The 27,795-nt window shown below is 37.7% G+C and overlaps 1 protein-coding gene across 11 annotated transcripts in view; it reads right to left on the reverse strand.

Moving 5' to 3' along the window:
• The window catches only part of DNM1L (dynamin 1 like), a 71,634-nt gene that overhangs the window by 40,317 nt on the left and 3,522 nt on the right, over positions 1–27,795 (reverse strand). For 4 of the 11 annotated variants that reach the window (XM_009003651.5, XM_035255838.3, XM_009003648.5 and 1 more), the window contains exons 2-5: positions 8,364–8,511; positions 3,870–3,908; positions 2,358–2,404; positions 1,569–1,640 (exon numbers count right to left, since the gene is read on the reverse strand). In XM_009003651.5, coding sequence (XP_009001899.1) covers positions 1,569–1,640; positions 2,358–2,404; positions 3,870–3,908; positions 8,364–8,511 — 306 coding nt within the window. Of the gene's footprint in view, positions 1–1,568; positions 1,641–2,357; positions 2,405–2,866; positions 3,026–3,869; positions 3,909–8,363; positions 8,512–27,795 lie in introns of those variants that run through there. The other 7 variants (XM_009003652.4, XM_002807087.7, XM_009003650.4 and 4 more) reach the window with 2 other exon arrangements.

The raw sequence follows: 27,795 nt of genomic DNA on the forward strand, positions 1-27,795 counted from the left end.
AGATTACTCTGTGCTACTTTTCCATTTTAAATACTCCAGTTTTCCAAAGCCAATAAATGTCAATATCTGGCCTATCTACTTAGGTTGTGTATTTCTCAGGATCTTTATTGCCATGGCATTCCTCTATCATGTCCAATACAAAGCTGTGCCCAATGCCTTTACAACTCCTATCTCATAGACATTTTACATCGTTCAGAGCTCTATGTTAGGTATATGCAGTAATTAACATATTTTGACATAAAAATTACATAAGATCAAAGTATCATTTACTTAATTACATACATGATTTAGGAAAGAAGAGAGGTTTCATAGATTTGGGGTTGGGGGACTTTTCATCTTTTAGACACTGTGGATAAAAAGCTGCTAAGTAAATTATATCCTCAACATAAATTAAACGTCTTGTAGGTATATAGACTCAATCTTTAACAACATTCAGTTTAGTATCACACACAGTTTAGTATCACCACAGTCTCACACACTCTAAATTCTTGTACTGTATAAAATTACCACCAATTGCTGAGTTCAGTAATTCTCTCTGTAAGAGAGAGAATTCAGACTGGTGTCATGATTAATCATATTCCAAAAGCCAAAATTATCCCTGATATAATAACGACAAGCTAATCTAGTTTCTGGTCACATTTCCAACCCCTTCTACACACATGGTTACCAGAGATTTAGGGAAGTATGGCAGCAGTAGCAGTAACTCAAAGGTTACCAGCCTGGAGTTCAATTATGAACAAAGCTCAGTCGGTCATTGCAACAGCAACAAATATCCTGAACAATAATAGAGAGGTAACATGGCTCTAAAAATTCCTTTTTGTCAGGAAATAATCTTTCAGCCCCATAACTGGCAGATACAAGGGTTCAATATTTGTTGAATATTAGTACTAGGCTAGGGCCCACTTGTGGGATTAAATGTGCCTCTGGATAATGAAAGGATGGAGCTAAGAACAAAAAGGAAGGAAAATAAAAATTTAGACAGACGTATATAAAAAATGTAAAGAGAAAAACAATAGGAAGAAAGAAGAGAGAAGACAGCAGGATTCAGACAAGGCAGTGATAGTGCCTAGTGTCAAGATTAACAGTATCTTAGATACCTAACTCACTTTACATTCTCACAAGCTCAGAAAATAAGAAAATAATCAGTTGCTAAAGTATTACTTTTCATTTTCACTAAAAAATACCTAATTTTTCTCTTTGCTTTACAAGCAAATCTAGCCTTACACAGGTAAGAAAAAGATCTCTCTCTCTCTCTCTCTCTCTCTCTCTCTATATATATATATATATATATATATAGTGGTATGTACATGACAGGAACAAGAATAAACATCTAAATAAAATATTTGATTTATATGAAAGAAAAGGGATTTTAGGCAAAGTTCTATGTATTTGTGAAAATACTCCATTTGTTTCAAAGTCCATTATGAATTTACAGTGCCCATTGCTTCTTAGCCTTTTGGCTAAGATCAAGAGTATGAATTTACAATGCCCTTCAAACATTATGTACAGAATACCTCAATTATATATTTACTGATGTTTATGCCTTCTAGATCTAAAAAGATGCCTACCTTATTATTTCCCGATATTCGTTCTGTTTCATTTTCAATTTCCTGTCGAATTTCATCAAAATCCGTGTAAAGCTAAAATTTTTTGAAATAAAAAGCATAAAATTCAAAGTTAAGATCAAAAGTTCTTAAGTTGGAGGGGGAGTCCATGTATTTCAAAAGGATATGTATTTGCTTCAGAGAATATATAAACAAATCTAATGTATACATATCATTTTCTGAGCTAAGGATTCCGTTTTTATGTATTTTTGTGTGTGTTTTTTAAGACAGGGTCTGACTCTTCACCCAGGCTGGAGTGCAATGGCACAATCATGGCTCACTGCAGCTTCAACCTCACATGCTCAAGCCATCCGCCTGCCTTGGCCTTCCAAGTAGCTAGGACGACAGGTGCATGCCACCACGCAGGGTTAATTTTTTAAGTTTTTATAGAGACATGGTCTCTCTATGTTGCCCAAGCTGGTCTCAATCTCCTGGGTTCAAGCAACCCACCCATCTTAGCCTCCGTAAGTACTGGGATTACTGGCATGACACTGTGCCTGGCCATTATGAACTTTTCAAAGCCCTGACTCCACAACAATTAAGATCACCACATCAGAGGAAATCAGGCTCAATTTCAAGTATTTTCCAATAAACAACTGTGGTTAGAAAAGTTACTAAAATTTATTTTATAAGGAATAGTTACAGTTACTTCAATATAACATATACTGCCAATGATTAGAAACTAAATTGTCAAGTACTCATACAAAATATTATTTTCAACATTATGTCTTCATTATATGCATGTGTGATTACCTTATTTTTGGTGTGAAGAAATTTACCCCATTCTTCTGCTTCCACCCCTGGAAAAAAGAAAAACTCATTTATTGGAAACTGTAGAAACTACTTTTTATCTTTAGTTAGGAATTCAAAAAAGCAACATAATAAAACACTTGTTAACTTGTATTTAATTTTGCCATTAAGTACAAGTTAACAAGTATTTTAAGGTCTGCTAAATTATATTTTTCTAAAATTACCTTTTCTGCTAAATTATATTTTAAATATTGTATCATGTATTTCAAAAACATGACTAACTTCAGGTAGAGCCGCTCACAGGTCTTCCCACCAGTTGATTTCTCTTCATATTTTTTGTATAGTGATATTATAGTAAAATGAATATTCATTATTTTTGAACATCTTATATATAAAAGTGTTTTCTGATGAAAGTAGAGTGAGTGGCTAAGAAGAAAAATTAAGAATCCCACTGAGTAGGGCAAAAAGCATACACAACAGATTTATATGTATGACTCAAGGAAAAATTTTACCATATGTCAATGAAACAGCTAATTCTTCCATTCTTTTCCAAAATTTGGTTTCCTGTTGGTTACCTGTAGAGTCACAACTTGCTGTTCCTTTAAAGAGCGCTCTTATTATTATAGAGCTAGCTGCTGTGTGATTTATATACACTTTCAAGGTGATTTTCCCCCAGGGTCAAGGTTGTTTTCCCTTAGAACTGGAGGCAGGAAAGAAAGAAAATAGAAGAAAAGAAAAAACAAGAACTGTGGTATATGCCCTGCAAAGAGTTGCCACTCTCCATTAGTTTCCAGTCATAGGTCTGTTCCTCTTGTACTTGCTGAAAGGAGGAAAATATATTCACTGTTGCACTGTGTGAAGTAGTCTAAAACTTGGAGAGCAAGATATATTGTTTTTCCTAGAGAAACCAGAACTGTTTAATTGTGGAAAGATAATCTAACTTTATCTCCTCCAAACACAGCTAGTTTGCTTTTGTCAAATTCAGAGGTTAAACTACCTTAATTAATAAGTTTATTGGATAATGCATATCAGCCACGTGAAGTCTAAATAAAAATGATTATAAGATATTCCGATAAATATAAGAGTGTGTCAGTCCTTTGGTGGAATAAAGGTAAATAAAACCAGATCCTTTTTGCAGATAAAATGCTCACCTACTTGTAGCTTAGTACCTTCTTCCAAGAAGTCTCATTGGAGAACTGGAGTAATCTAGGTGAACAGAACTCACAAAATGCAAGTACTACATACCAAAAAGGTGTTTCTAATTTACCTTATTATATTAAAAAGGCCTGGTTTCACAAGCATATCTTCAAAAATAAAAATAAATTACATTCACCACGAAAAAAGCTTGCATTTTGATGCAATGCCAAAAAAATAACAAGAACCACTGAAACCTGCAATCAATGTGGATAGGCAAATAAAAATGGAAGGAAAAAAATGCACACAGCCTGTAATAGTACATAAGCACACATGCAGGCATAAGAGAAAAAGGGTCAAAAGCAAATGGATAAAGGAAACCTTTAGAAAGGTGTCTTGAGTTTTTCCATGTAGCAGGGTCTGTAGTTAAAGAGAAACAGCACAGAATAAGTTAAGTGCTTATCCCTAAAATTTTAAACCTTATTAAAAATTCAAATGTGCAGAAACCTGATCACATTTCAAAATGCACATAGCATTCAATCATTCAAAATTTACAATGAGAATTAGAGGGATGTATATTTTTTCAGTCATAGAAACAAAGCATATTGCATGCCATAACTTATTTTTAACATTTTTAGGAAACAAATTTTCCATTACAATTAGTTCTGTCTGGCGTGTCTGTAGATAGTTATCTCAATTGATTGTTCAGTCAGTTGCAGATGGAACTCCTTGTTCTACTCTTTCCCCGCTTCTCACTACTGCACTTGACTAGTCTAAAAAATAAAAATTAATTTTTTAAATTAATAATAGTTTCTATTTCTGACACAAATGAAATACAATTAATCCACTATTCAAAAATTTGGGCAAAGCATAATGGCTTACACCTGTAATCCTTGCACTCTGGGAGGCCAAGGCAGACTGATCACCTGAGGTAAGGAGTTCAACCTGAGGTAAGGAGTTTCACCTGGCCAACAGGGTGAAACCCTGACTCTACTAAAAATACAAAAATTAGCTGGGCATGGTGGCGAACGCCTATAATCCCAGCTACTCGGGAGGCTGAGGCAGAAGAATCACTTGAATCCAGGAAGTTGCAGTGAGCCGAGATCACTGTGCCACTGCACTCCAGTCTGGGAGACAGAGCACACCTCTGCCTCAAAAAAGAAAACTGCCTGAGATATCTGATAAGCTACTATGGAAAAAGATACATTGCCTGATTTTTAAAAATCTACAAAATATACTAAATACATCTTTCAAGACCTTAAAAGCTGGTAAGTATATGTAAGTATTTATCCCATTAGCTAAAACTGAGCTTTACAAGGGTATTTTATTTGAAATACATATTAGATTTAATAGAACACTGCAGAAAGTTAACTCTTCACCTTCGTGAACTCAATCTAAAGGGAGACTACTATGTGTATCACAACACCATAAGCAGAAAACTTAATCCTATCTTTCTCCTTTAATTCTGATGTATAATTTTACTGCCTTTTGGCAAGCAACTGATTGCTTTTACAAATAGGTTACTTAATGAAATGGGGGTGAAAATTCAAATTACACCCAGATTTTAAAGCATTCTTCTATGAAGCATGTATGTTTGTTTTTTTGTTTGTTTGTTTTTTTGAGACAGAATTTTGCTCTGTTACCCAGGCTGGAGTGCAATGGCACAATCTTGGCTCACTGCAACCTCCACCTCCTGGGTTCAAACAAATCTCCTGCCTCAGCCTCCCGATTAGCTGGGATTCAGGTGCCTGCCACAATGCCTAGCTCATTTTTGTATTTTTGTAGAGACTATGTTTCCCCATGTTGGCCAGGCTGATCTTGAACTCCTGACCTCAGGTGATCCACCTGCCTCAGCCTCCCAAAGTGCTGGGATTTATAGGCATGAGCCACTGCGCCCAGCCTGTTAGCATTTTTTTTTTTAAAGAGAACAAAAAGCTTTTGCTTTAGTTCAACAACTTCTCTCCCTAAATAAATTCTCATAATTTTTCAAATTTCCACTGACACTGTTCGAAGTATCATATATAGCACAATTTTGGCCTTTAGTCAGCATGCTACTTTTGAATTTTGTCTCAAAGGAAAACCGAAAAGCTTGATTTATTTCTTATAATATATGAAAGATAACTGTGGAGTTCAGTTCAAACTGAACCACCACTCCATTCTAAAACATAGTTTAGTATTGTTTTTAATAAGAAGTTAACAGAAAATTACTTTACATTGGCAGAATAGGGGACAAGCTGAGATGACCATAAATCTACATATTGACACCTCAATTATCCCACATAGTTGGCAGAATGAAGAATCCTGTACTAAATGAATTTCCTGATAATTGAATTACACATATTAAACATGATTTTTCTTAGCCAGTTTTGATGGAGCTACATCTAAAATGGATTAGACTTCTCCATGTCATCTCAGAATGCATGACTCTGAACTATTATTGGTAACCAGGTTTCTGTTATGTAACAAAGCCTTCATTGGCTAAAATCCCACACAAAATGTTAGTAACTGATTTCTTCTTTTTTTTTTTTTTGAACGTTTATGTTTTTCTCCCTTTCTCCTCTCTTATTATCAGGCTGTCAGGTAGTTTACACTCTTCCAGCTAACGATACTGTTTATCTGCTTCATGGTTTCTAATTTTCTCTGGGTTAGAATGATTTATTATATACTAGAATTGTTCATACCAAGGATAAAGAAGCTTTGATGAAAACCTAAGGAACTGTCTACCCTAGAATAAAACACGTGAAATCTAGTACTCAAATTTATATAATCTATATTGTGTTTGGGGTAGCTGAGTTGTCATTTTAAGCAAGTATACATACAAAATAAGCACTAAGCTTGGAAAAAAAACAATAGGAAGGCGATTTACTGACCAACCACCAAGAGGAGACATCAACAAAACATAGTGGACACAAAAACAAAGAGATACCAAGGAGCTGACACTTGAATAGCTGAAATCTACACTCTTTCCTAACAAGCAAAATTTTATCTAAGGAAACACTGCCCACATTTCAAATAGTTTCTGAGAGACAGAATATCATAGGCCCTCTCAAGGTGAGAGAAGAAAATAAAAAGTTAAAAAAAAAGAGAGAGAGAGACCTAATATCATATAGTTTCTTAAGGTCTTAGTTTCAGGTGTTTGGTAAATTTGATGAAATCAGTTAGTAAGGAGGGATGAAATTTTATTCTATACATTTGAAGGTGAACCACAGATTAATCCAAAATGATAAATTCAAGGTTCAGAACTTCAATAAGTATTAGTGAAATGCAAAGTGACGAATAGCACACCCAAGCTACCCAGTGTAATTAAAAGGCTCCCACATATCCACGGTAGTCTATCTAAAAACATTCCTTGCAACATCTACAACTACACTAACTTGCTTCAGTGACTAACATTCTAGAGTCATAGCAGATGCTCATGAGGTTTTTCCCCATTAAAAAAAAATCACCACCACCAACAGCTCCTACAGTAAATGAAAAAATCAGACACAGAAATTAAAATAAGTTCACTTCTGTCAATACTATCATCCCATCTTAAACAGAATAAGAAGCAGAATAAAACTGCATTGAAAACAGATCTCTGCAGATAAGTAACAGATATTGGTACTCTGCTGCAAAAGTAAGTTAATAATTACAGCTATGTTAGAGTTCTATAAATAAGAAAGTCTGAGCCGAATACTGAACTAAATAGGAAGATTAAATACATTACTCTCATCCAACATTTCAAACCTCACTAATATAAGTATAATATAGGATACACATTTGATAAGCAACTTGAAATCTGCTGATAGACACAGACAGCATTCCCTAATGTATTTTCAATTTAATCAAACAGAACGGTTATAAAGGACCGTTCTGCATATTTTCTTCTTTTAATACACAATGCATATTTTCTTCTTTTAATACACAAAAGATCAGAATTAGGAGTACATGATAACAGCAGAAAAGGGAAGGTGAGATAACATTGCTCAGCTAAAAAACGGTCATTTAGATTAAAAAAAAAATTTAAAACACTCCAAAAAACACCTAAAAATTTTTTTTTCTTTTCCTTTTTTTTTTTTTTTTTTTTTTTGAGACAGGATCTCACTCTGTTACCCAGGCTGGAGTGCAGTGGCACAACCACAGCTCATTGCAATCTCAACCTCCCAGGGTAAACCCATCCTCCCACCTCAGCCTCCCAAGTAGCTGGGAACTACACGCCACCAAGTCCAGCTAATTTTTATCTATTTTTGTAGAGACAGGGTTTTGCTATGCTGCCCTGGCAACATTTTTTTCTTTAAAAGAATTAATTTCTGTTTACTGCCTCACTGGATCCTCCATTATATAATATTAGTATCAGTTTACTAAGCTGAGTTACTCAAATGGAACTATTCCCAACAACTTTACTCATGGTCTTTCAAAACATGGCTGGACGTGGTGGCTCATGCCTGTAATCCCAGCACTGTGGGAGGCCAAGGCAGGCAGATCATTAAAACTCCTGAGTTCGAGACTAGCCTGCCAACATGGTGAAAACCCGTCTGTCTCTACTAAAAATACAAAAATTAGCTGGGCATGGTGGTGGGTGCCTATAATCCCAGCTACTTAGCAGGCTGAAGCAGGAGAATCACTTGAGCACAGGAGGTAGAGGTTGCAGTGAGCCAAGATCCCACCACCGCACTCCAGCCTGGACCAGAGTGAGGCTCCATCTCAAAAACAAAGCAATACAAAAACTACTCTTTTTATTAACGTTAAGAAAGATGCATACTATTTCCCCTCACAGGACTTCTGATTATGCTACAGCCACTAATTTCTAACTGTCTAATCAATTCATATCTTTTTAAGCATAGATTGAAAAATGAAGAGCTATAAAATAATTCTTATCTCAAATCTGAAATTTACCATTTTCTTCTCCTGTTGTTTTTCGTTTATCTTCTTGTGAAACATGGACCAGTTGCAGAATGAGAGGTCTCCGGGTGACAATTCCAGTACCTCTGGGAAGCAAGTCCCTCCCCACCAGGCTTTCTAGCACTGAGCTCTTTCCACTGCTCTGAAACAGAATATATATGAGCTAAATGAGTTTCTTAACAGATTTTTTGTTAATTCAATAAACTATATTAACAAAGCAACATACAGAATTATTTTAAAGGAAAAATTGGTGCAGACTTTTTAAATGAAAGATACTTTTATTTCCTATTGCATAATCTGTTTTTAATCCAAAACCAGAAAATAAAAGCCCTGTCCTCCCATAATTTTCCCACTTTTTTTGATACTCCACCAACCAGGTTTCAACACCTATATAATATTGTTGTATATAAAATCATGCATATAATATGCAGTCATGTATAAATGGGGCAGTAATGCATTTTTTCTCTAATCTTCTATTTTAATTATTATTACAAGGTATCACTCTATTACCCAGGCTGGAGTGCAGTGGTGTGATCACAGCTCATCGCTCAATCTCCATCATCAGCCTCAACCTCCCCAGGCTGGTGATCATCCTACCTCAGCCTCCCCAGTAGCTGGGACTACAGGCACACGCTACTATGACTGACTAATTTTTGAGTATAGATGGGGATTTGCCGTGTTGCCCAGGTTTGTCTCAAACTCCTGGACTCAATCAATCCTCCCACTTCAGTCTCCCAAAGTACTGGGATTATAGGCATGAAATGCTCCTGGCCTAACCTGCTTTTATTTTTAATGTAATAATCAGGGATATTTTTCCATATCAATACATTAACTCCTTCTGTGTTTAATAGTTAAAAGAGTGGCCGGGCATGGTGGCTCACACCTGTAATCCCAGAACTCTGGGAGGCCAAGGTGGGTGAGTCACCTGAGGTCAGGAGTTTGAGATCAGCCTGGCCAACATGGCGAAACCCTGTCTCTACTAAAAATACAATAATTAGCCAGGCATGATGTCATGCACCTGTAATCCTAGCTACTCAGGAGGTTTAGATAGAAGAATCACTTGAACCCAGGAGGCAGAGGTTGTAGTGAGCCAAGATCATGCCAATGCACTCCAGCCTGGGCGACAGAGCAAGGCTCTGTCTCAAAAAACAAAAAAACAAAAAACAAAACAAAAAAAATTTTAAACAGCATTCTACTGTGTGTAAAACCAAATCTGAACTGATGAGCATTTAGATGTTTTTTGCTATTAACAATGCTGCAGTGAACATGCTTATACATATAACCCTACTCACTTATTCTATTACGTCATTCAATTTAGTTCATTTAAGTTAAATTGCCATGATTAAGTAGTATGCAGATTTGAAGCATTCATAGATACTGCCAGACTGCAGAGAAGATGGCACCAAGCTATATTTCCAACAGTTACCAGTTCATCCAATTTGCTGCGGCACCATCAGTATTAAACAACATTGCTTTTTGAATCTTTGCTACTTTGATAGATGGATACTGACAGCTCATTTAAATTTGCATTCCTTTATTATTGAGGTCAAGTGTCCTTCTGTTTAAGGTTTTCTGTATTTCTCCTTTAGTGATTTGCTTGTTCAAATTCTAGCATTTTATATATTTATTAGTTTGCAATAAAGTTCTTTATCCATAAGTATTTCATTTTTCATTTTAAATATTTTCCAACTTTTTATTTTGAAATTTTCAATGCTACAAAAAAAGTTGAAGAATGGTAACAGTGAATACTCATCTATCTTAACATCATAATTCACCACTTTTTAACTTTATGTCTCTCTCTCCTTACATGTACACACAAAGACATTTTTTCTTTTGCTGTCCCATTTGAGAGTTAGTTACAGAAACCATGATACTCCACTTTAAACATTGTGGCATGCATCTCCTAAGAACAAGGACATTCTTCTGTACAACCACAATACAATGATCACATTCAGGAATTTTTTTTTAAGAGATGGGGTCTCATTCTGTCATCCAGGCTGGCGTGCAGTGGCATGATCATAGTTCACGGCAGCCTCTAACTTCTGGTCACAAGAGACCCTCAGGCCACTTCAGCCTCCCCAGTAGCTGAGATTCCAGCAGCCAGCCACCATACCACTTACATTCAGGAAATTAAACCACTTACATTCAGGAAATTTAACAAACATACGATACCAATAACCAATTACAAAATAATCAAAAATATCTTTCTCTTTTTTGCCAAATAGCTACATAACTAATCAAAAATATCAATACTAATAGCTAATGGAGTAAATAATCAAATAGTATATAAACCTCTATTACACATTTAAAAATATTTCTAAATTTGCCATTTTTCTTCAGTTTGCAATAAACTGTTATTTTTCTATACAGTATATTCTGTACTCTTATTTTTTTATTAGTCAAAACTTGTACTTTTAACATTTATTTTCTACAAAGAGAAAAATCCTAATTTCCTCTGTTATATCAGACAGGGCCTACAGGAAGCAGATGGCCCACTCAAATTAGATTAAAGAGGGTTTATTTACAAAGCTGTGGGTGAGGCTTAGAGGAATCGAAAGGGATACTGCAGTAACCCAGGCTAAGTAACAAGAGAGAAGCTCTCATCACCCCTAAGCCTAAAAGAAAGGACCACGACTAAGAGTGAAACACCAGCCGGCCCAACACTCCTACATACAGGATGTACGAGATGTGGGAATCAAGACCGGGACTTTTTTCTCCTCTTTCCTCCAATTCCCTGCCAGAGTTCCTCATTTCCACATGCAATCAGAAAACACAGGGCTTAGGGGGCTCATTCATGTTGTCCAGAAAGGTCCCCTATGATGGAGAACACAAATGCAGAATGGATCTGGAGAGTTAAATTGAAAAATACATGTCTGCAAAACCTCGGTTTTGATATCCCTCTCATTAAATAAAATGGGGTGCTTTCCATAATTTCATTCCTGTACTCTGATACTGTACTCTGAAATAATTTTAACATATAGATATTTCCTGTTCTTTATGTCTGACAAAATGTATTCATAAAAAAAAAAATCTATTTCTCCTTTTCAAATTTATAAGTGTAACTACTTATAATAGTCTTAGAATTTGTTCATTTTTCTTATTCCTTTTTTTTTTTTTTTTTTTTTTGAGACAGAGTCTCACTCTGTCACCAGCCTGGAGTACAGTGGCAAGATCTTGGCTCACTTGCAACTCTGCCTCCCGGGATCAAGCGATTCTCCTGCCTCAGGCTCCTGGATAGCTGGGACTACAGGCACGCGCCACCACACCTAGCTATTTTTCATATTTTTAGTAAGGATGAGGTTTCACCATTTTGGCCAGGATGGTCTTAATCTCTTGACCTCGTGATCTGCCTGCCTCGGCCTCCCAAAGTGCTGGGATTACAAGCGTGAGCCACCACACTTAGCCAGTATTTTATCTTATTTTTTATGAGACTTTCCAAATGACTATTAAATTGATTTTACTGGCCAAATATTTTGCTGATTTTGCTTTGTAATTGATTTTTTTTTTTATATTGCTAATTTCTTCTTCCTCAGATTTTTTTTTCTGGTGAAAGGAGGATTTAACTCTTTTAAAAACTCCTTGAGTTGAATCATTAGCTTATTTCTCTATTTCAACTACCAACACTTGTAACCCTCACCCACCCCTAACACAAACATACATTCTCCGAATTCAGTCATCTCTATCTTCTTTCTTCCACACCAAGAACTGTGATTCTCAATGACACAGTTTGTGACAGAACTAGAATAACACAATTTGCTTTTTATTTCATGTTACACACAGATTCTCAAAATAATAACACCAATATTATCACCAACATTTGTACTCAAAGTAGTTTTTTAAATGTTTTGCACATAATCCCTCCATTCTCCTTCCCACCCCTTTACAGACCACATTTTCTTTCAAACCCTCATTTGGTTAGTTACGTGTAATACAAACCACCAGTCTTTAATGTGTCTCTAGTCATTCTGATTCTGACACTCATCCTCTAGTAGATTCCTCAGGAAGGGTTAATGGGGACAGTATTCTTCAGGTTCTAGCATATTATTTGTGACTTTTTAATTTTTTTAATCTCACTCTATCACCCAGGCTGTATAGTACAGTGGCACAATCGTGGCTCACTGCAGCCTCCACCAAACCGGTTGAAGTGATTCTCCTGCCTCAGCCTCCCGAGTAGTTAGGATTACAGGTGCCTGCCACCACACCCGGCTAATCTTTGTATTTTTAGTAGAGATGGCGTTTCACCATGTTAGCCAGGCTGGTTTCAAACTCCTGATCTCAAGTAATCAGCTCACATTGTCCTCTCAAAGTGCTGGGATTACAGGCATGAGCTACCATACCTGGCCCTGATTTTCCTTTACTTACAAAGGTAAGAGACTTTGTGACTTCTGCCTGTATGTCTCAAGGATTTTTCCTTTTCCTTTAAAGTCCAATAATTTTTTTTTTTTTTAGAGACAGAGTCTTCCTCTGTCACCCAGGCTGGAGTGCAGTGGTGTGAGGTCAGTTCACTGCAACCTCCGCCTTCCAAGTTCAAGCAATTCTCCCGCCTTAGCCTCCCAAGCAGCTGGGACTACAGGCACATGCCATCATGCCCAGCTAACTTCTTGTATTTTTAGTAGAGACAAGGTTTCAACATAATGACCTTGTGATCTGCCCACCTCGGCCTCCTTTTGTTTTCTTCAAAAATTTGCTTGAGATTTGACAACAATCATTTCATACTGTTGACTTTTGAAAGAGGCTTCGCTCTGAATAGCTATTCTACCTTTAAACTCTAAATCCCCCTCTTGATGTTTTCATATAGTATTCAAAAATATAGTTTCTTGCTTTCTGAGATATCTTGATTCTGTTCACCTGCCCTGCTTTTACCTGGACCTTCTCTTTCCTTGGTCTGTATTCTTCAGAGGATACTCAATAGTATCCCTGGTTCCTTCTTGTTGAAAGGACTGGGCCTGGAAGGGAGCTTTCGTTAAGTTTTAAAGTTCCACGAAGGAGTGCTAGTTCCTTCAGCTTTTACAACTGATCGCTTTCACTCACCATTATTGATGTGTGCAACACCCTTGTCAATTTCCCATTTCAGCTGGTACTCTGAAATTGACCAAAGGGTACCAAAGCTTTCTAGTGATTGCCTTTGGGTTATTTACAATTCTCCACTTCATCAGATGTTCCACTGCTTCCTTCTGCTTCTTCCAGTATGGATAACAATGGTTTGTTCTCAATCTACAGGTATTTGAGTGTTTGTTGAGAAACATAGTGAACTAATTTTCTTGTACACGTTTTCTATGTGTTTTTGGTTTTCCTATCCTACTTGTTCTGTTTTTAGGGGAAAGTCATATAGATATTTAGGAAACTACTCTACCACTGCTGTCATCTTCCCAGGATCTCTAATATTGATATTTAATCCACTAGAAATACCAAGACTAATGTCTAATCTTATAAAAGTTATTTTATACTTCAATCATTAAAATGAATAAAGTACTGATGCATGCTATAACATGGATGAAACTAAAAACATTATTCTGCTAAGGGAAAGAAGTCAGTCACAAAACACCACATATTATTTGATCCTGTTATATGAAATGTCCAAAAGACAGCTGGTTGCAGTGGCGCACACGTGTAATCCCAGCACTTTGGGAGGCCAAGGTGGGCAGATCACAAGGTCAGGAGTTCCAGACCAGCCTGGCTAACACAGTGAAACACCATCTCAACTAAAAACACAAAAATTAGCTGGGCACGGTAGCACGTGTCTGTAGTCCCAGCTACTCAGGAAGCCGAAGCAGGAGAATTGCTTGAATCCAAGAGGTGGAGGCTACAGTGAGCCAAGATCACATCACTGCACTCCAGCCTGGGTGACAGGGAGAGACTCCCTCTCAAAAAAAATGTTCAAAATAGGCAATCTATAGCTAGAAAGTATGGCTGTTTAGGGATAGAGTGAAGGAGAATGGGGAGTGACTAATCGATATGAGTTTCTTTCTGGAATGATATATTCTAAAATTAGTTTAAGATGAGGGAAAGGCCAGGTGGGGTGGCACATGCCTGTAACCCCAGTATTCTGGAAGGCTGAGGTAGGCGGATCACTTGAGACCAGGGAGTTCAAGACCATCCTGGGCAACATGGTGAAACCTCATCTTTACAAAAAAATTTAAAAATTAGCCAAGCAAGGTTGCACATGCCGATTGTCCCCACTGCTCGGGAGGCTTAGACAGAGGAATCACTTTAGCCCAGAGGTTTGAGGTTACAGTGAGCCATCATCATGCCACTGCACTCCAGCCTGGGCAAGAGAGACACTGTCTCAAAAAGAAAAGAAAAAAGAATTTAAGATGATGGTTGTGTGACTCTACAAACATCCTAAAAAAAAACACACACACACACAATTACACATTTTAAATGGGTGAATATTATGGTATATAAAGTATATCTCAATAAAGCTGTTAAACAAAATAAAGGAGAATGATTTTCTTAAACAATATACAAAATGTACAGAGCCATAGGAAAAAATTCAGGGAAAACATTTGTGATCCATATAACTGACAAATCATTGGTAACCAAAATGTATAAATAACGCCCACAAATCAATTTTTTAAAAAAACCTAACAGAAAATAATGTGCAGCGATATGAACAAAAACTCACAACACAAAACCACGAAAGGCCAAGAAACACGATAAAATGCTCACGCTCACTTGTAATCAGGGGGATGCAATAGAAACCACAATGAAGTACCACAAATTTAATATGTGACTATACAAAGTACAGATACAAATAAACAAACTTCACTCTGTTGGTGGGAATGTAAATTACAACCATCCGGCAGAGCAATAGCAATATCCAATAAAAATAAAAATAAATATACCCTGCGATGTGGCAATTATTCCTTGACACGTCAGAGAAGTTCTCAAACATAAAACATTTCTATGAATATCCGCAGTGCCACTGTTTACTAAAACTCCTATAACAAACACTGGGGAACATGCAAGTGTTCAACAGGATATATTCCTATAATGGACCATTATATAGCAGCATAAGTGAAAAAACTAGGATTATATGTGTGTATATAAATACATTTCACATAATGACTGTGTAAAAAAATATATACAGATTACAGCTACTTTGTGATTAATAGTGAGTGGAACTTCCACCTGACATATGTCCCTATTACATTGTGAAAATATACAAATACCTGAAACGTAAAAATGAGCCTCATGTTAAGACGGATGGGAAGGACACTGTGACTGGTTCTGTGTGGACTGTGATTCATTTGATGCTTCTAGAAACCACAAAAAAACTATACACTAGAGAAATTATGGACTCTATGTTCTTATGATGACTAGTTAGTTCTGAAGCACCTGGACATTATCTGAAGACTTCATTCTTGTAATAGAAGATGAAATTTCATCCCTGACTCCAGTGGAGTTCAAAGGTGAAAACAATTATATGTCAAATGTGAAAATTATATGAACTGCTTTGGTCATTTCAGAACTGAACTGAGTCACTTCTTGGAAAATAAAGCTCCTACCCCAGGTTAGGTTGCTGTTAAAATAAGTGTCTTCTATCTAACATGTACTCATGGTGACTAACTCTTGGAGAGTCTAGAAAAATGAGCTAATGCACCAAAAAATATAAAATAAAATAAAATAAATTCAAAAATTTTAACATGTTGTCTCTATTCCTGAGATCCCAGCAGGACTTCTTGGAGCCTGTGCTTAACTTGATCTCTCTGCTTACATTTTAATTTTGCTTAAATGTAAATCTTTTTCTATAGAATGGAATGACCAAAATTTTTTAAAAATAAAATATATATCACCACCCAAAAGGAAAAACAGAGAAAATGGTCACAGTATGAATGAATACATTATTTTATAATCACAATTTCCCTAAGAACTATAAATTTTAAATATAACTCCATGCAGTAATAACATTTACTGTTGCAGATTGGAAGTCTAATGCCAGTCTGATTCTCTTTCCCTTTTAAGAAAGCTTTTTCCCCCCCTCCTATTTCTATTTAGAAGCTTGTAGTATTCTTTTAATTTCAGAAATTTAACCAGGGTATGTCCCTTCTCTCAATATTTATGTCCAGCAATTGAGACCTGAAGATGTCTTACTTCAGCTCTGGGGAACTTTTGTCTGTTACCTGTTTGATTGTTGTTTCTTTCATGACCTGCTCCAAGTGCTCTTAACCAATCATCTCTGATCAGGCTTTTGGCTCTCTTAGCTCTCACCTTCAATCTTTTATCTCTAATAAATTCCATAACACATTTTAATGATATGACTTTTTAGGACAGGTTGTTACAGACTTAATTGTGTCTTCCCAAAATTATGTTGAAGCCCTAATCCCCAGTACCTCAGAATGTTTGAGACAGGGCCTTTAAAGATATGATTAAGTTAAAACAAGGCTATTGGCGTGAGCCCACAATCCATACTGACTACTATTCTTGTAAGAAGAGGAAATTTAGACACAGAGACACCATGGACACAGCAAGAAGACAGCTATCTTACAAAAGGCCTCAAAAGAAACCAAACCTGCTGACACTTTGATCTTGGACTTCCAGCCTCTAGAACTGTGAGAAAATAAACTTCTGCTTTTTAAGCCACCCAGTCTGCGATACTTTTTTATGGCAGCCCTAGCAAACTAATACAGAAATTAGAAATTCAACTGCCCACACATGCAATGAATCAATGAATCAATCAGACTTTGGTCAAAATGACATCAGAATGTCAATCATACCTCACTAATTTTTTAAATGCCATCATATTATATTCTCCTGACATTCTGTACATGAAAAATAAGAATATTTCTAACATCTGCCCCAAAATGCTCATTTTTCTTAAAATGTACAGCCATTTTAATTAACAATAATGGCTAACATTAATTGAACATACTGCATAGCTATTCCAAGTGATTTACCTGATTTAAGTCTAACAACTCTATGAGATGGTTACTATTTATTCTCAATTTACAGATGAGTTTGCTGATTTTTAGAAAAATTATATAACTTGCCCAGATATACTTAGGTAACAACAGGGATGAATTATAACCCAGGTAGTCTTCACCTTTCCCACTTTTGATGCAGATGTAGAAGTAGGAAATACTTCATTGCTTATTTGCACTATACAGAGCAGCACATGTATGATGATAACTGGCAACCAGTGAAGGCAACCAGAAGAAATAGCTGTGGCTAACTAGACAGTGACTGACCCACCTAAAGCAGGTATTACTCAAATCCACTGGGAATATGGGTGCAGGATTGTCAGATTTTCTGATTTTTAAGGCAAAACCAGAAATCTGGACCTTTCAACTAAATCCACCAATTTTTAAACATTGGCAACTAATTCACTTTTAATACTGCGTGTCAACACACACAGACCAAATAAAACACATCTGTGGGCTCCTGAGGTTTTTACCTCTCACCTAGATTCAGTATTATAAATCGTTTTGGCTTCTTCAATCACTGGTTATATCAGTGCTTTTTTCCCCACCTGGTGATTTAAACATCCAATGTTTGGGCTCTTCCCAGGAACTCAAGAAGCTACCAGAGTTCTAAAGCGACAAAAATCACAGCTAGTTTGCCTTGAAAACAGGGGTCCATTGGGACTACAAGGCCTTCAGATTTTTTCCTCCACAAACTCCCAAAGCTGAATCAATATCCTGTATTATATTTAGGAGCTAAGAATTTGTGTGCCTGGTCTCAGAGTCATCTTTTGGTTTTAGTTTCTTCTGAGTTGCACTGTATTGGGAGTTTTAGTGTTTTGAACATATATTTTGAGATGTGGCCTTTCACTGAAAAGGTTTTGTTGTGTTTTCAGTTCTTCCCTAATAATCAGCATCAGTTGGGGCTGAGGAATTACTAATGTTCATTCATACCACATTAACCAAAGCTAATTTCTTATTTAATTCCTAAGTTTTAATTTTTCATTGTGTAAGGCAAACCTTTCAATTCTTTATTTTGATATTAATAAAGATATACTTCTCTTAATATTATACATTTTGAAATAATTTTAGATTGACAGAAGGTTTACTTAATATTTGCTTCACTTATTTAAATAAAATATTTCTAGGAGTATCCTTAGAAATGTTAATTTTATGGTATTTAAAATAGCTAAACTAAGCCAGATGCAGTGGCTCATGCCTGTAATCCCAGCACTTTGGGAGGCTGAGGCGGGTGGATCACCTGGGGTCGGCCTGACCAACACGGAAAAAACCTGTCTCTACTAAAGCTACAAAATTAGCCCAGTGGGGTGACACATGCCTGTAATCCCAGCTACTAAGGAGGCTGAAACAGGAGAATTGCCTGAACCCAGAAGGCAGAGGTTGTGGTGAGTCAAGATTGAGCCACTGCACTCCAGCCAGGGCAATAAAAGGGAAACTATCTCAAAAAAATAAACAAAATAGCTAAACTGTTTCTACCATTTAGCTCAAACCCTCTACCTAATGACAAAATATAAACATGAAGTTTAAACCACTTCATAATTTCCAGTTAAAATGTGGGGTGTTTTTTGTTTTTAAGAGGGCAGGTATTGCTGGGCATGGTGGCTCACACCTGTAATCTCAGCAATTTGGGAGGCCAAGGAGGGCAAATCACCTGAGGTCGGGAGTTCAAGACCTGACCAACATGGAGAAACCCCGTCTCTACTAAAAATACAAAAATTAGCCGGGCATAGTGGCACATGCCTGTAATCCCAGCTACTTGGAAGGCTGAGGCAGGAAACTTGCTTGAACCCAGGAGGCAGAGGTTGTGGTGAGTTGAGATCACGCCATTGCACTCCAGCCTGGGCAACAAGAGTGAAACTCTGTCTTAAAAAAAAAAAAAAAAAAAAAGAGAGAGAGAGACCAGGTCTCACTATGTTGCCTAGGTTGGAGTGCAGCAGCTACTCACAAGAGCAATCAGAGAGAACTATTGCTCAACCTCCTGGGTTCAAGCAATCCTGCCACCCAGTCTCCCAAGTAACCAGGACTACAGGCACAGGCCACCACATTCAGCTTAAAATGTTCTTATATGAACTTATAACTCAGTAATATTAACACATCAAGTATCCAAAATCCAAACTTTCTAAAATACTGCAGACCTAACAGTCCTCAGGAAGGAAATTTTTCCTGGTTATAAAACTATAGGCCAAATGCTTTATGAATCACTCAAGAGTGAGAGATTCAGATATCTGACAAGGCTATGAACTTGAATACCAAAAGTATCATTCATGAAAATCCCCACTTCTTCCATAAAAGCATGAAAAAGTGATATGAATCTACACATCCAAGAAGCTCGATGAATTCAAAGCAAGATGAACACAAAGAGTTAAACGCATTGAGATAAATTATAACCAAGCTGTTGAAAGACAAAGACAAATGTTAAAAGTAGAAAGAGAGAAGCTAAGAATCATGATCAAGGGATCTTCAATAAGAATAACAACAGATACAACAGATTTCTCATCAGAAACCACAGGGGCCACAGCTGCTCTGCTTATGGAGTAGCCATCCTTTTAATCCTTTTACTTTAATAAACTTGCTCACTTTTAAAAAAGGAAAGAAGAAAGAAACCACAAGAGCCAGAGGCCTTAAGATAAGTGCTGAAAGAAAAAAAACGTGTCAATCAAAAATTCTAACAATAGTTAAGATGCCAATAAAACCTGAAACAGCCTGTAGAGGCAACACAATTCCCATCAAAATCCCAACTGTCTTTTGTGTGTGTGTGTGTGTGTGTGTGTGTGTGTGTGTTTATATGTATTTTTTTTTTTAATTTTTTATTGGATTTTAGGTTTTGGGGTACATGAGCAGAGCATGCAAGACAGTTGCGTAGGAACACACATGGCAGTGTGCTTTTCTTTCCTTCTCCCCTTCACCCACATTTGGCATTTCTCCCCAGGCTATCCCTCCCCACCTCCCCCTCCCACTGGCCCTCCCTTTTTCCCCCCAATAGACCCCAGTGTTTAGTACTCCCCTTTCTGTGTCCATGTGTTCTCATTTTTCATCACCCACCTATGAGTGAGAATATGCGGTGTTTCATTTTCTGTTCTTGTGTCAGTTTGCTGAGGATGATGTTCTCCAGATTCATCCATGTCCCTACAAACGACACAAACTCATCATTTCTGATTGCTGCATAATATTCCATGGTGTATATGTGCCATATTTTTCCAATCCAGTCTATTATCAATGGGCATTTGGGTTGATTCCAGGTCTTTGCTATTGTAAACAGTGCTGCAATGAACATTCGTGTACATGTGTCCTTATAGTAGAACGATTTATAGTCTTTTGGATATATACCCAGTAATGGGATTGCTGGGTCAAATGGAATTTCTATTTCTAAGGCCTTGAGGAATCGCCACACTGTCTTCCACAATGGTTGAACTAATTTACACTCCCACCAACAGTGTAAAAGTGTTCCTTTTTCTCCACATCCTCTCCAGCATCTGTTGTCTCCAGATTTTTTAATGATCGCCATTCTAACTGGCGTGAGATGGTATCTCAATGTGGTTTTGATTTGCCTCTCTCTAATGACCAGTGACGATGAGCATTTTTTCATATGATTGTTGGCCTCATATATGTCTTCTTTTGTAAAGTGTCTGTTCATATCCTTTGCCCACTTTTGAATGGGCTTGTTTTTTTCCTGTAAATCCGTTTGAGTTCTTTGTAAATTCTGGGTATCAGCCCTTTGTCAGATGGGTAAACTGCAAAGATTTTTTCCCATTCTGTTGGTTACCGATCCACTCTAGTGACTGTTTCCTTTGCCGTGCAGAAGCTGTGGAGTTTCATTAGGTCCCATTTGTCTACTTTGGCTTTTGTTGCCAATGCTTTTGGTGTTTTGTTCATGAAGTCCTTGCCTACTCCTATGTCCTGGATAGTTTTGCCTAGATTTCCTTCTAGGGTTTTTATCGTGCCAGGTCTTATGTTTAAGTCTTTAATCCATCTGGAGTTAATTTTAGTGTAAGGTGTCAGGAAGGGGTCCAGTTTCTGCTTTCTGCACATGGCTAGCCAGTTTTCCCAACACCATTTGTTAAACAGGGAATCCTTTCCCCCTTGCTTGTTTTTGTCAGGTTTATCAAAGATTGTATAGTTGTAGATATGTTGTGTTGCCTCCGGTGCCTCTGTTTTGTTCCATTGGTCTATATCTCTGTTTTGGTACCAGTACCATGCTGTTTTGATTACTGTAGCCTTGTAGTATAGTTTGAAATCCGGTAGTGTGATGCCCCCCGCTGTGTTCTTTTTGCTTAGAATTGACTTGGCTATGCGGGCTCTCTTTTGGTTCCATATGAAGTTCATGGTGGTTTTTTCCAGTTCTGTGAAGAAAGTCAATGGTAGCTTGATGGGGATAGCGTTGATTCTGTAAATTACTTTGGGCAGTATAGCCATTTTCACAATGTTAATTCTTCCTAACCATGAACATGGAATGTTTCTCCATCTGTTTGTGTCCTCTCTGATTTCGTTGAGCAGTGGTTTGTAGTTCTCCTTGAAGAGGTCCCTTACATTCCTTGTGAGTTGTATTCCAAGGTATTTTATTCTTTTTGTAGCAATTGTGAATGGCCGTTCGTTCTTGATTTGGCTTTCTTTAAGTCTGTTATTGGTGTAGATGAATGCTTGTGATTTTTGCACATTGATTTTATAACCTGAGACTTTGCTGAAGTTGCTTATCAGTTTCAGGAGTTTTTGGGCTGAGGTGATGGGGTCTTCTAGGTATACTATCATGTCGTCTGCAAATAGAGACAATTTGGCTTCCTCCTTTCCTATTTGAATACCCTTTATTTCTTTTTCTTGCCTGATTGCTCTGGCTAGAACTTCCAGAACTATATTGAATAGGAGTGGTGAAAGAGGGCATCCTTGTCTAGTGCCAGATTTCAAAGGGAATGCTTCCAGTTTTTGCCCATTCAGTATGATATTGGCTGTTGGTTTGTCATAAATAGCTTTTATTACTTTGAGATACGTTCCATCGATACCGAGTTTATTGAGGGTTTTTAGCATAAAGGGCTGTTGAATTTTGTCAAATGCCTTCTCTGCGTCAATTGAGATAATGATGTGGTTTTTGTTTTTGGTTCTGTTTATGTGGTGAATTACGTTTATAGACTTGCGTATGTTGAACCAGCCTTGCATCCCCGGGATGAATCCTACTTGATCATGGTGAATAAGTTTTTGATTTGCTGTTGCATTCGGCTTGTTTACAGAAATGGAGAAGCCAAATCTAAAATTCATATGGGGCCCACACAGTGGCTCACGCCTGTAATCCCAGCACTTCGGGAGGCCAAGGCGGGCGGATCACGAGGTCAAGAAATCGAGACCATCCTGGCAAACATGGTGAAACCCTGTCTCTACTAAAAAATATATAAACTAACTGGGCGTGGTGGTGCGCGCCTGTAGGCCCAGCTACTTGGGAGGCTGAGGCAGGAGAACTGCTTGAACCTAGGAGGGGGATATTGCAGTGAGCTGAAATTGCACCACTGCACTCCAGTCTAGCGCCTGGCGACAGAGCAAGACTTTACCTCAAAAAAAAAAAAAAAAAAAATTAACTAGGTGTGGTGGTGAGTGCCTGTAATCCCAGCTGCTGAGGATTGGATTGGGGGCTGAGGCAGTTGGATCGCTTGAACCGAGGAGGCAGAGGCTGCAATTAGCCAAAATTGCTACACTGCACTCTAGCCTGGGTGACAGAGCAAGACTACCTCTCAAAATAAAATAAAATTCATATGGAATGGCAAGGGACCTCAACCGGCCAAAACAATTCTGAAAAAGAAAAACAATGCTGGGAAAGTTATACTTCTCAAATTTAAAATATATTCCAAAGCTACAGTAATCAAAGCAAAAAAGAACTAAGAATCCAGAAATAAACCCATACAATAATACATCTTTGGTGGGCCGGGCACGGTGGCTCACGCCTATAATCCCAGCACTTTGGGAGGCCAAGGTGGGTGGATCACCTGAGGTCAGGAGTTCAAGATCAGCCTGGCCAACACGGCAAAACCCCATCTCTCTAATACAAAAAAAAAATTAGCCAGGTGTGCTGTCGAGCAGCACCTGCAGTCCTAGCTACTTAGGAGGCTGAAGCAGGAGAATCGCCTAAACCCTGGCAGAGGTTGCAGTAAGCCACAATTGTGCCACTGCATTCCAGCCTGAGCAACAGAGTGAGATTCTTCTCAAAAAAAAAAAAAAAATTTCATCAACCGATTTTCAACAATAATACCAACTATTCAATGGGGAAAGAACAGTCTCTCCAATAAATAGGAGAGTCAACTGGAGAAGCGTATGCAAAAAAATGAAATGAAGCCCTACACCTCACATGAGACAAAGATGTACTTAAAATGTATCAAAAGGCTAAATATAAGACCCAAAACTATAAAATTAGGGAAAAAACATATAACGATGAAAATAAATAAATCTTCATGGCTTTGGATTTGTCAATGCCTTAGATATGGCACCAAAATCATAAGCAATAAAAGAAAAAAACATAAATAGGCTTTAATCAAAACTAAAACCTTTTGTGTATTGAAGGACACTAACAAGAAAGTGAAAAGACAAGGGTGTGGTGGCTCAAGACTGTAATCCCAGCATTTAGGGAGGCCAAGGCCAAGAGATCACCTGAAGTCAGGAGTTCAAGACCAGCCTGGCCAATGTGGTGAAACCCCATCTTTACTAAAAATACAAAAATTAGTCGTGGTGGTGCACACCAGTAGTCCAGCTACTAGGGAGGCTGAGGCAGAAGAATCACTTGAATCTGGGGGGTAGAAGTTGCAATGAGCCAAGATCGCTTTTGCACTCCGGCCTGGGGAAAAGATCGAAAATCTGTCTCCAAAAAGAAAAAAAAAGGAAACCTACAGAATGGGACAAAATATTTGTATATTACATACTGTTAAGGGCCCAGTATGCAATATATATAAAGAACTCTTACAACTCAACAATTAGACAACCCCAACAAGCACATGAAAAGATGTTCAGAACCATTAGTCATTAGGGAAATGCAAAACAAAACTACAATGAAATACCACTTCATACCCATTAGGATGACAATAATCAAAAACGGATAGCAACAAATGTCAACAAAGATATAGAACAACTGTACCCCTCATATGTTGCTGGTGGGAATTTTTAAATGGTGTAGCTGCTGTGGAAAACAGTTTGGTGGATGCTCTAAAAGTTAAAAAAAATTATCACAGAACCCAACAATTTCAGTCCTAGGTATACACCAAAATAACTGGTAACAGGTATTCAAATACTTGTACACAAATGTTCATAGCAGCACTATTCACAACAGCCAAAAGGTAGAAACAACCAATGGCTCATCCTTGGATGACTGAATACACAAAATGTGGTTTATACATATAATAGAGTATTACCCAGCCATTAAATGGAAAGGAAAGAATAGGGAGTGACAGCTCATTAGTACAGTTTTCTTTTGTGTTGCAGTTGTTTTGGACCTAGACAGAGATGTTATTATGAATGTACTAAATGCCACCGAATCGTACACTTTAAAAGGGTTAATTTTATGTTCTATAAATTTCACCTCAATTTTGTTAAGTCAGAAAAAAAAAGCAGCAGCTCATAATCTAGACAATAAAAGAAAAGGAAAAAAACATAAGTTTATCTAAGAATACAAGAAAACAATGCATCAGAAGGAATTAAACTATAGTCAATAAATATTAAAATGCAGATAGCAGTGCTCATGGGGGAAAAAAGAGACATCAAACTATGAAAAGACTTGGTCATCAGAAAAGGAAATGGCATAGGGGTCAAAAAGTGCTTTTCTTCAAATAAGGAATTCCAGAATGATTTTGCACTTAAAAAAAAAAAAAAAAAAAAAAACAGTGACAAGTGTTGATAAGGATGTGCAGAAACCAGAACCCTGGAGGAGATGTAAAACAGTGCAGCCACAGCCGGGCTCGGTGGCTCACACCTGTAATCCCAGCACTTAGGAGATGGAGGTGGGTTGATCATTTGAGGTCAGGAGTTCGAGACCAGCCTGGCCAACATGGTGAAACCCCATCTCTACTAAAAATGGGCGGTAGTGGCATGCACCTGTAATCCCAGCTACTCAGGAGGCTGAGGCAGGAGAATCACTTGAGCCTGGGAGGCAGAGGTTACAGTGAGCCAAGACTGCACAACTTCATTCCAGTTGGAAGGAGAGAGTGAGACCATGTCTCAAAAAAAAAAATTTTTTTTTAATTAAAAAATAAAAAACAGTGCAGCCACTATTTAAAACAATTTGGCAGTTTTTCTAACAGTTAAACATAAGAATTATCATATGACCCAGCAAGTCTACTCTTAGGTATATACCTAAGAAAATTTAAAACCCATATTCACACAAAATGAATGTTCACAGCAGCATTATTCATAATAGCCAAAAAACAGAAACAATCCAAAAATCCATCAATAGAATATTTATTATTCTGCCAGGATACATAATAGATGAACCTAAAAAACATTATGTTGAGTGCTCACACCTATAGTCCCAGCATTTTGGCAGGCTGAGGCAGGTGGATCACCTGAGGTCAGGAGTTCAAGACCAGCCTGGCCAACATGGCAAAGCCCATCTCTATTAAAATTACAAAAAAAAAATGAGTTGGGTACGGTGGCACACAACTGTAATCCCAGCTACTCAGGAGGCTGAGGCTGGGTTTAGATTCACTTAAACCCAGGAGGTAGAGGTTGCAGTAAGTCAAGATCCATTGCACTCCAGCCTGGGCGACAGAGCAAGACTCTGTTCTCAAAAAAATAAAAAAAAAAATTAGGTTGAACAACAGATGCCAGACTCAAAAGATGAAATCACATATTATAGGATTCCAGTAATGTGAAATATCCAAAATAGGCAAATCCATAGAGACAGAAAATGGATTAGTGGTTGCCAGTGACTCCTGCTTTTTCCAGTATCATGCATTTTTAAATCCAATAATTCACTAATATTTTTCAAATTAGGATCTAGAAACCATCTCTGTATCAGAATCACCTATGGTCCCTTACCCACATCGGGCTTATAAAATCAAAACCTGTCAGAAGTTAGGGGAGGACAAAGCAGGAGGGTAACAGCTTATGGGCAGAAGTTTTATTTTTCAAGTAATAAAAATATTTTGGAATTACACTATGGTGATGGTTGTACAACTCTGTGAATATACTAAACACTGCTGTGTACACTTTAAAATGGTGAATTTTGTGTTATATGAATATTTCAGTATTTTTAATGTTGAATTTTTAAAAGTTGATCTGTAAATCGGTAATTAAAATCCAAATTATTAGCCAGGCACAGCGGCTCATGCCTGTAATCCCAGCACTTTGGGAGGCTGAGACGAGTGGATCACTTGAGGTCAGGAGTTTGAGACCAGTCTGGTCAACATGGTGAAACCCTGTCTCTACTAAAAATACAAAAATTAGCCAGGCATGATGGTGGGCACCTGTAATCCCAGCTACTTAGGAGGCTGAGGCAGGAGAATCACTTGAACCCAGAAGGCAGAGGCTGCAGTGAGCTGAGATTATGTCATTGCACTCCAGCCTGGGCGATGAGCGAAACTCCATCTCAAAAATAAAATAAAATAAAAATAAAAATAATATCCAAATTCTTTTTAGGCTGGGTGAAGTAGCTCACACCTATAATCCCAGCACTTCGGGAGGCCAAGGCAAGAGGATCATTTGAGCCCAGGAGTTTGAGACCAGCCTTAGCAACATAGTAAGACAGGATTTAAAAAAATTTTTTAAGGCCAGATGCGGTGGCTGACGCCTGTAATCCCAGCACTTTGGGAGGCTGAGGCGGGTGGATCACGAGGTCAAGAGATCGAGACTATCCTGGTCAACGAGATGAAACCCCGTCTCTACTAAAAATACAAAAAAATTAGCTGGGCATGGTGGTGCGTGCCTGTAGTCCCAGCTACTTGGGAGGCTGAGGCAGAATTGCTTGAACCCAGAAGGCAGAGGTTGCGGTGAGCCGAGATCGCGCCATTGCACTCTAGTCTGGGTAACAAAAGCGAAACTCGGTCTCAAAAAAAAAAAAATAATTTTTTTTTTTTAAATTAACTAGGCATAATGGTGTGTGCCTGTAGTCCCAGCTACTCAGGAGGTTGGGGTAAGAGGGCTGTTTGAGCCCAGAAATTCGAGTTTGCAGTGAGCTATGGATTATGCCACTACACTCTAGCCTGGATGAAAGAGCCAAACCCTAAAAAAAAAAAGTAAAAATCCAAATTGTTTTTCCTTTTACACGTGTCTGAATGACTGAAGATTGAATGCTGAAATCACCAAAATAAAAGGAAAAGTGTGAAGGACATTACTAGGAACGCTAAGCCAGAGTCACAGGTTAATGTGATCTGCATTAGGATACCTATATTGAATGGTAGTTTACATTACAAACCTGGAGGGCTCCCCTTTCCAATTCTTAATTTAAGAAATAGGATTACATTTCCCAAGTTGAGTCACAAAAGCTGTTTTAAGTCTTATCTCCTCCACCTGCAAAGTATACCATGGTCTAAAAGTATCAACCT

Source organism: Callithrix jacchus, chromosome 9, assembly GCF_049354715.1.
Source record: "Callithrix jacchus isolate 240 chromosome 9, calJac240_pri, whole genome shotgun sequence".
Lineage (NCBI taxonomy): Eukaryota > Metazoa > Chordata > Mammalia > Primates > Cebidae > Callithrix > Callithrix jacchus.